At 31.4% G+C, this 10,525-nt stretch overlaps 1 protein-coding gene across 6 annotated transcripts in view; it reads left to right on the top strand.

Annotated features, from left to right (window-relative positions):
• Window positions 1-5,232, top strand: part of LOC130818007 (protein PHYLLO, chloroplastic-like) — a 37,132-nt gene extending 31,900 nt beyond the window's left edge. For 3 of the 6 annotated variants that reach the window (XM_057684023.1, XM_057684022.1, XM_057684026.1), the window contains 8 exons: window positions 204-449; window positions 548-715; window positions 1,167-1,310; window positions 1,824-2,285; window positions 2,669-2,968; window positions 3,053-3,210; window positions 3,342-3,449; window positions 4,239-5,231. In XM_057684023.1, the coding sequence (XP_057540006.1) occupies window positions 204-449; window positions 548-715; window positions 1,167-1,310; window positions 1,824-2,285; window positions 2,669-2,968; window positions 3,053-3,210; window positions 3,342-3,449; window positions 4,239-4,473 (1,821 nt within the window). In that variant the 3' untranslated portion in view covers window positions 4,474-5,231. Of the gene's footprint in view, window positions 1-203; window positions 450-547; window positions 716-1,166; window positions 1,311-1,823; window positions 2,286-2,668; window positions 2,969-3,052; window positions 3,211-3,341; window positions 3,450-4,238 lie in introns of all 6 variants that reach the window. The other 3 variants (XM_057684027.1, XM_057684024.1, XM_057684025.1) reach the window with 2 other exon arrangements.
• Window positions 5,233-10,525: the final 5,293 nt, after the last annotated feature.

The following is a 10,525-nucleotide window of genomic DNA, read 5'->3' as shown; positions in this document are numbered from 1 at the left end:
TAGAAACTAGCACCTCAGAGAAAAAAAGAAATGCGTGATTTTGAGCGCTTGGGCTTGGAGAGGAGTTACCAAATGTTAACCTCACTGTGAGAAACCTTTGTATTGGAAGCTCTTTTCCTTTTTACTTTTTAAGTACTTTAAACACATGAGGTATTACCACTGTCTAACATTACTGGTGCTACTCTTTTATCCTATCTCTGCAGCCTGGATCAATATTCCCAAGTGTTCGATGTGGCCTAGAAATGGCTACTTTAAATGCTATAGCTGCAAGGCAAAAATGCTCTTTGCTTGATGTACTTTGGCCTCAACCACATCAAGACAATGTCATACACCAGCAGCCACAAAGCATTGATATCTGTGCCCTTGTTGATTCGGAAGGGAGTCCACTAGAAGTGGCAAATACTGTTGCTGCACTTGTCAAAGAGGGATTTCGCGCAGTAAAAGTGAAAGTAAGAACAAATTATTGATATTTAGTTGTGATGTATGTATCTAAAGTTTTTGGGTATTTTAAGAAAATATGTTTTGATGCACATAGTTTTTCTTGTAGGTGGCCCGTAGGGATGATCCAAAGGATGATGCTGCAGTCATAAAGGAAATACGAAGAAGGGTTGGCATTGAAGTTGAACTTCGTGTGGATGCTAATCGGAAATGGACCTATGAAAAAGCCATCGAATTTGGCTCCCTTGTAAGGGATTGTGGCTTGCAATATATTGAGGTATGCCTGTCTGATGTATTGTTCATTTCTTATTGCTTCATGAAAATGTGTACGTGGAGCATGTTTAAGGATATTAAATGTACATATATTCAAGCAATGGGTTTTGAATAATTGATCCAAGAATCTCTTATTTTCATACCCGATTGGGTTATTTATATTTTTTACACTAATTTGGTAGAGGAATTCAACATAAATATGTTGTTGATTGAATTTTTTCTCAAAACAAGTATCTTTTTGCCTAGCCAAAATCCATTATGATTTTTCATGTTTAACTGGAGGAACTATTTTGACTTAAACAGATCTACAAAGTGTAACTTGATTGTGAGTTTGGTTGCAGGACAAGAACATTAATTTCTACTTTGTTGTTGAACTAGAAGTCATATGATTGAATTAAGCCTACTTAATATTGAATATAATTTAACAGTGAATACTTCATACTCACTTTTCACAGGAACCAGTTCAGTATGAAGACGATATTGTGAGGTTCTGTCAGGAAACCGACCTGCCTGTTGCACTAGATGAAACTATTGACAGAATTCAAGGAAATATTTCTGATTTTTTAGCCAGATTCACACATCCAGGAGTGGTGGCTCTAGTAGGTTCATGAAACTGGGTCTTTTTTCTGTAACTTTGTTTTTCCTCTTCTTTTAGTGGACGCAAAATGATCCCTTTTTCTACATTGGTATCTATCCTCTGAACTTATGAAGCTAAATTCCAAGTTTAATGACCTGTAAAGTTAGTTCTGATTATTTTTCATTTGTACAAGACATTTCAGGAATAGTAAGTTTAGAATAGTAGAATTAAGTTTGGAACCGGGCTATATACTGTCCTGTTTTGTCCTTGAGATCGACATTCACCCTTCCCTTCAGAGTTTTACGATCTTTATATCTCCTAGTTTTAGCTTGCATATGATTTTTTATTGAACTAGTTAAAAAGCTCAAATAGTTCCTCTGTCTGCTTTATTGAATAGCTAATTGATCTTTTGTCTAGAATGAGGATCCAGTATAAAATGACTTTTGTCTTGTTTAAGATGCTGCTACTTGGATATGATTCTCTACTTTCCTTGATACTAATTCTCTACAATTATTGCTGCTCCTTCTTTCATTAGGTGATAAAGCCAAGTGTTGTTGGTGGCTTTGAAAATGCAGCTTCAATTGCATGGTGGGCTCATAGCAAGGGAAAATTGGCTGTTGTCAGTGCAACCTTCGAAACTAGTCTCGGTTTGTCTTCATATGTTCAGTTTGCATTTTATCTTGATATGAGAAGTGCAGAAATATCTCGAGCATTAGATAAGACACTGGCAAAATGTGTTGCTCATGGTCTTGGAACATACAAATGGCTTGTAGAAGATTTAACACTTAATTCTCTAGTCATATCTCGACAGCCAAAAAGTAGGTATTTGGGTGCTTCAATTCAAGATGCTGATCGTGTCCTCAACAAATTTCAAATTAACTGCAGTACTATCTCAAAAAGGTCTATCGAAGAGCATATATCTACATATCAACTTATTGTGAAAGTAGAGGATTATTCTTATGTTATCAAAGTGCAAGAGATTGGAGAAACCAGAAATGTATGCTGTTTTTTAATTTTGTTTTACTGTTTCTTCCATATTACCTCTTATAAACTTGTTAGTTGGAACCCAAATAATGATAGAGTTGAGATTCGATAATCAAAGATCACCTAATGTAAATTTCACGCTCTACCATTATCATATCGTTAATGAGACTTCTAGAGTCCCTTCGACTATTCTGGTTGCATTTCCAGAACAAATTGTATTTTTTCCACTATGTCAAACAAGAGCCTCTATACTGGCAGGTCACTGTCATTTTACAAAGAAAGATATTTTTATGATTAACTTATGATAGCAAACACCATCTACAACATATTATTTAACAAGCTATTTTACTATAGTCCATTATACGCCTCTGCTTTAATCCAGATTATTCTATGCAGAACAATGCACTTCTATTTCTTCATGGTTTCTTGGGAACTAGTGAAGACTGGATTCCTATCATGAAAGCGGTCTCGGGTTCTGCTAAATGTTTTGCAGTTGACCTTCCTGGTCATGGAAAATCAGGAATACAGTCGGGTGATAGTGTCAATCTGACTGGAGGGCTGAGTTTATCCATTGAAGTTGTTGCTGCAATATTGAACCAGTTGATAGATAAACTTTGCACACAGAAAATCACACTTGTTGGTTACTCTATGGGAGCCAGGATAGCATTGTACATGGCATTGAGATTCCCTGGCAAGGTATCTCCATAAAGATTTCAGTTATATGCTATCCGTTGTGTTACCAATGTTTTTAATTTGTATTAATTAACAAATGTGTAATAGATTGATGGAGCTGTAGTGATTTCTGGAAGTCCTGGTTTGAAGGATGAGACAGATAGAAGGATCCGTGCAGCTAAAGATGATTCTCGTGCACGCACACTCATTTCCTTTGGTTTGGCGTCTTTTCTGGAAAACTGGTACCGTGGGGATTTGTGGAGAAGGTATTCTCCTACTCTCCTTTAGAATCTAAACCTCTGTGGTCAATTTTCTGTAATCTTACTTTACACAAAGGATGTTATTTGACATCAACTTCAGGGTTTTTTACTTTCTTGTTTTTTTTTTTTTTTTACAGTTTTAGGGAACACCAATTTTTCAAGAAAATGGTTACAAGTCGCTTGGAGCATGATGATATTCATGGTCTTGCAAAAGCTTTATCTGATTTGAGTATAGGAAGGCAACCGTAAGTTCTACCCCTTCTATCATCAAGTGGCCTGCCCTCCCCCGGATAAAACAAGTGTGTTCTTTGCATTTGGCTTGTATGTGTACATGTGTGATTCAGGGGAGAGAGCAAGTTCAGGAAAAAAGTGTACATTATTTCTCATAATTCGTATGCAGATACTATACATTATATCAGGTGTTGTGTTGCAAAGATTATATTGCAAATTGTAAGCATTAGCTGGTTTTTGACAGCCACTCGTGATGCACCATATATTAGATTGGATAAAGTGATATTATCCTTATTTTTCAAGTGCTGTTGTTTAATGTGATATCCATCATGAAACGCCTTGAAAATGTTGGATGATTATCACGCCCTGTCTTTAACAATGTGTAACCTACCATATTTTATTGATGACCAAGTCCACCAATTTTCAGAGTTGGTGTTGCATGTTGATTCAGTCTTGCAAACAGGACAACACTAGCATCCATGTGTTGTCATTTCTTACAGCTAGGGCTTTGTTTTTCTCTTGTATTTTTTCTCGCTGTGATTAATTTGTTTTAGTTGCTATATGCCTGGACCTTATGCTCTTGGGTCAAACTTTGTATATATGGGTGAGTCAATGGGTTTGTGTGCATTCGCATGTGTAAGAAGTTTGAGCTTCTTTATGTTCTGCCATTTTCATGTCTGGCATAGATGATTATCTGCGAACTATCGAAGAAAAATCATTCATTTGCATATGTGTTCATATATTCTAAACTGTGTTCATTGTAGCCATTCCACAAGCTGAACATTTTTTTATATATGTTACAGGTCACTCTGGGATGATTTGGAACATTGCAGTGTACCACTTATGTTCATTGTTGGAGAAAAAGATGTGAAATTCAAGAATATTAGTCATGAAATCTTCCGGAAATTAGGACCGACTTCAAATCATGAAGCAGTTGAAGTTCCTAACTCTGGACATGCTGTTCACTTGGAAAATCCTCTTGCTGTTATTAGACTTGTGAGACAGTTTCTGACAAAAACAAATCACCTGGAGAACTGAAATTTTGATGATTTTGTTCATTTTGTTTTTCGTGGGATCATAAGCAGTTTTCACATCTTCAATCCAATATACAATTCAATCATTTTTGTATTTATCATCGCGGATTCAATTGGTAATTGTAATGTCTGTCAAAAAAAACATTACTAGTTTGAACTATACTTGACACAAAAGATACATATTCGTTTATGTATTTTCATGTTCAATTGCTCAAAGAAAAAACATCATGTGTAATGGTATACTATTGTGCTTCTATTATTTATATCGATTTCATAATCCCTTTCTTTGATGATGCTTTAATACTTGCTGTTTCTTGCCTTTCATTTTACTCTTCAAACTTTTTTACTAAATTTTTGTCATAGATGTTTATATTATGTTATAAGACAAATAGGGGACTCTCAAAAGACTAACCTAGTGGGAGGGAGTCTACTTATCAAAAAACTCATACTAATTGCCCATATAACTAATGTGACAAGTCTTGCAATAGACCATAACAAATGACCCCAAAAGGCCAATGTCGTCATTGGCCACGACTATGTTGGGTCACAGTCGGCTATTTCAGGCCACCCACTTTATAGGCTACAACTCCGAGTTTAACTCTAACAGAATTGTTTTTGGGACAAATAGGAGATTTCTCCTAAAAGACTAGTCTAGTGACCCACATCAATTGCCCATACAATCAATGTAAAATGAGTTTTTGTGATAATTATTTCAGTGTAATTGTGAGAATTGTTGTTTAATTTAGGTAGGCAGGGGATCTATTGTATGTACTAATGTGCTTGTTGGTTAGCTGCAGTTGCTGCTGGTCTTCTTAAATCTGAAGAAATTTTGGAAGGAGTAGCAAGATTTCGTCTTTCCAATGATATTGAATTTGATGATAGACTGAAGCTCAAGCGGTAACTTTACATAAGCTTTTTTTCAACTTTTTTGTTTATCCTTTTAAATTTTTGATTACATGTCCGTACTTGGGAGTATTACCCAATCCCTTACGGATACTTGGATCATAATTTATTAGTGTTTTGGATCAAAGTGGTCTTTTAAGTGTAAGCTAACACTGACATATCGGTATTGATATCAAATGGTCGCCATAGAAATGCATATTAGGTGTAGTTAAATTTTCATAAATATGATGTATCATTCTCTTGTAGTGAAGCTCTTAAATATCAAATATATGTGTTTTTTAGTTATTATTTTTCATTATTTCTAATACCTCCTTTTTTAAGTGATAATTGATAACTAGAATTTTGTGAAAAGATATAATTAAAGTAGAACAAGTATAACTATAACTTTTTAGGTAGTTTTTTCTAGCTATATTAGCATAAATTTTTCGTATGATTCTCACCATTCAATAGCAATAGCCAATAGCCAATAGCCAAACAGGCTATATTTAGTTTACATTCAAGAAATTTTTGTGAACTTTAATCTTGCTAGTTATCTAGGAAAAACCAGGGTCAAAGCAAATTTTAATGACTTTTTAAATGGGCCCTTCATTGTATCAAAAAATTTAAAAAAGATTCCACTTCAATAAAAAATAATTCAAGACAAAATAATTCAATTTTAGCTACTAAAAATTGTAGATCCTAAATATTATTCAAACGGTTTAAAAATTGATTTCACGAAGTAATCAATTATCAAGTTGAAGACATAAATAACATTTTCTACCATCATTTAAATGAAGATTGATTTACCAAAAAAATTACTTTGTTTAGTTGAAAATTTAATGGAGAAGAGGAAAAGTTGAAATGAAGAAAAAGAGGCTTCGTGAATGGTATGAAAATAGAAGACAATCAATTGTTGAGTAGTAGTTTTACCAAAAATAAAATGAAAGAGGTGTGATGAATGGCGTGGGCCCCTCTTAAATAATTTTTCAAAAATCAAAAATTTATCTTTGGTAAGATTTGAATCTTGGTCTTGGCTCTCAATGTATGGAATTTTTAGCAATTGCTCTTTTTATTAATAGCACCATTTAATATTTGACGTCCTTTATTTCTGGAGGACGTAGGCGGTTGGCTACCTAGAAGGGGCTCAAAATGGGCCTAGGCAAAACCCACATCCCATGAAACCGAGTCTATTAAGAAGGCAAGGTCATGTTGCTACCACGTTAGCCACATTACTCAAAATTTATAGCCTGCTCCATTTATATTAGTATAGGGCCTGTTTAAAGCCCACATAATATAGGGTGAGAACGCGCCCCAGCCCATTGCACAAGTTTAACCATGACCTTGAAATCGGGAGGCACCAAGTGAATCAGAACTCAGAAATGTGAAATAAATTGAAAATACAAGACAATAAAAACCTTTTGGTATTGAACTTTAACTTGTTAATATTGGAAATGAGAATAACGTAATAGGCTGGAATTGAATCAAATGTAAATATTAAATATCTGAAGAAAAACATTCCTATTTCATTTTTACTCTAAACACTTGTTAATATTTGGGTTTTGTGATTAAGGAAGCCAGAACAGCAGAATTTGTATGATGGCTGGAGTGGCTGAAATCATTGATGGTTGTGCATATTGACCATACCAGCTTAGTATCTCCCACACACTCTTAATGATAAGGAAAATTCAACGTTGCCAACTAACAGCACTCAAGTTATGTATAAAACCATAAACCTATAAATATTAATATATGCGCTGGTTAAGTTGTCATGTGACAACATTCAAACTTTATTGGCCATAATTTTTTAAAAATATTATCGACATTATTTGATTTTGTTTTAGATCTGCCGCTGATGTAAGCTTATGAGTTGAGCACTATACCCTCAGACAGATCTGAGTTCCATTTTGTTTGTACATCATGTCTTTTGCTAATGGCGATGCGTGAAACTGAAGAGAAGATCGCTAAACTGAGGGCGGAAACACCTAAAATTCCAATGGAACTACGAGCTCAGAAAGCGCTTGATGCTGTATACAATTTGTCCAAGGATTATTTTCTTCACATTGATTGAATGTGTTGAGGGTGGACAATAAACGTGGAGACCCTTGTGTTGCAAATCACATTCCGACTGTATAATTATTTTTTTAATACTCTTTCTGTCATTAATTATTTTTATTTATTATTTTGTGCAGATCCAAAATAAAATTAAATAATGTTAATATATATATTTAAAACTATTGATAGTTAGGCGAACCTACAACAATGTTATCACACACACAGCATATTTTAACCAATTTAACTTGTACAATTTATTGTTATTAGCATATTTGGATGTATAATTTGTTAAATATTTTCAATTGACAATATTGATTAAGGATGCATTCCCCTTTGCCACTATTTGATTCTTACAAATATTGAGAAAAAAGAATTTTTGAAGGTTAGAAAATTAGAATTTTTAAAGGTTGTGAGAATATTAATATCTTTAAAAGGTGTATAGTAATAATAATTGTATAGAGTATTTTATTAGCATAAATTTTAAAACTTTTCCAAAACGAAAACTAAACAAAAGATTGATGTCATCATTACTTTTTATTTTGCATATACATCATTTGTAAACAACAATTTTTCCTTTAAAATTATTTGATGATGTCATTATTATTTTTTATAACTATGTTTTTAATGTTTTTTTCTATACTATTATTTATTATTACAATATTATATCCATCACTCGGTGAGAGTTAAACTCAAAATCTTATCTAAATTATAGTTATTGCTCTAATTGATAATTTCTCCGTTTTAAAATACTTGCAATATTTGCTTTTTTTCATGCAATTTAATACACTAATTCAATTCTTAATATTTCTAATTATTAAAAATAATATAAAAATTATAAAAATTTAATATAATAATCTTTGCATTAAAACGTATCAAATAAGATCAAAATTGACTATGTTTTAACTTACAGATTAAAAATTAACCATAAATTAAAAAATAAATAAATAATATAATATTTTCAATGTTATAAGTAATTTAAAGGAATGAAGTACAAAAATATATACTTCATTTAACTTGTAAAAAATAAGTGATTTATAAAAGAACTTTTACTATTGACCAAGGTAATGGAATTGTTTCATTAAAAAGGAAAAAGAGTAAAAATATTTGGAGGGATCGAAAATGATGGACAATAAATTGATGGGTCTCCACTCGACACCCTACCGTTTACGTTCTTCCAAATTCATTTCTCCCCCTTCTATCTTACAACCCTATCTCTTAGTATTGTGATACATACTATCCCCAAGATTTTACATTTTATATTTTTTAATTTTTTTATGAGATTTGTTATAAAATTATTTTTTATCAATATTCTTATTTGTTTATTTTAACATACGTATTAAAGTTGTTTTTAAATTTCATTTACATATTTACATTAATTTTTTATAAATTTACTTTATTCTCTTAAATATGCTTTTGGAAATAATAATTTCATATTTACATTAATTAAAATAAGTAAAAATAAAAAAATAATCAATAAGAAAATCCTTAAATAAAATTAGTAGATAAAGGGGATTAATACTCCCAATTAGACAAGCAATTTTTATTAATTAAATATTACTCTATTTTTTAAGTAAATGCTACATATATAAGAGAAAGAGTACTAATTAAATGCTGTCAAAGATTCCTTAGAACCCAATTAAAAAAATATCCTTAATAGTTAGTGCCTTTAATAATGCACAAGAGTCAAGACTAGTAATTGGAGGGCCAGGTTAGTATTTACTATTTATTACTAATAATACTTCCATACTCACAAAAACCCATTAAAAGTAATCATATAAAATTACAGAATAATTTATTGATTTATTATTTTCATTTTACCTTTATAATAAGAGTTTAATTTTCACCATATATATAATTGATTAATTCCTTTTAATGTGTAACACTTTTCTATTCTACGGCCATAATAAATATATAACTAAGACTAAATTAATATCAAAATAGTTAATTTATTATCCTTATTATATGCATCATAATTAATTGAAACAAATATGAAATTTCAACTTAATATCATTATGTTTATACATATTCCCTTCACTACTATGAATATTACAAAGGGTTCTCCATACTATTTAATTAATGTGTAATATATATCTCTAAGTTAGCTTTTAACTCAAAATTTCAAAATTTTAACTCATAGATTATAAGCATAAGTTAACAAACACCTCAAAAGTATCTGTTAATAAGAACAAGAACAACAACAAATATAATATATATATATATATATATATATATATATATATATATATATATAGAAAGAAGTTCAAGTGAAAACCATCCTTATATGAAAACCATGAGAACCATAAAAAGATGTTATTTTTTATATAAAAAGGTGTTACTTTTTAAAAAAAACATGTTACTTTAGATTTATTTTTTTTTCTAACAGTTACTGTTATTTAGTAAAAAGTATGAGATTTTTTTAAAATATTTTAAAACATAACAACAAAAGGTTGGGGACTTTGGTTAGCATAATCTTTAATTAAGATCACATTACAAAAAACGTATAGAAATATCAGCCAAATCGTAACAAACCAAGTAATTAAGGTAATAATACATCAACCAAATCGTATAGAAATATCAGAAAATTAGGAAAATAATTACCCTTGATAGAATTACAATATACAATAAATATATCTAAGAGTATATATTACTTCCTAAATATCCTATGACAAATAATTAATAAATTATTGTCAAAATTAATCCCTATATAAAAGCTGATTGTATTTCTTACCCTTTCCTCATTGGCTTATTACTCCCGAAAACGAGGAAGAATAGCTACGGATCCGTGGGTCGGAACCGGAATAGTCACAATGGCACGCACAGTAAAACCCAACGTCGTCAATACAAGTAAACATACAGCCAGATGATTCACATTTGGATTGGCAGGCATTAATATCATTATCTTCTTCACATAACAATAATGAAGATGATGAATTATCTTCCATTGATTTTCTTAGTGTTGGTTGGCATGAAATAAGTGTTAGTAGTAAGAGAAATGTAATGAAGAAGAAGAAGAGTGTTTTGAGATTAGTAGACACCGACACTGTCATACTGATGGGTTTATTAGCACAAGATTAGATGTGTGTACAAAACTACAAAGTAGTGTGAGAAGTAACAATATGTGT

This window comes from Amaranthus tricolor, chromosome 7, assembly GCF_026212465.1.
Source record: "Amaranthus tricolor cultivar Red isolate AtriRed21 chromosome 7, ASM2621246v1, whole genome shotgun sequence".
In the NCBI taxonomy this organism is placed as follows: Eukaryota; Viridiplantae; Streptophyta; class Magnoliopsida; order Caryophyllales; family Amaranthaceae; genus Amaranthus; species Amaranthus tricolor.
Note: the sequence above shows the minus strand (reverse complement) of the source record. Positions and strands in the feature narration are given on the sequence as shown.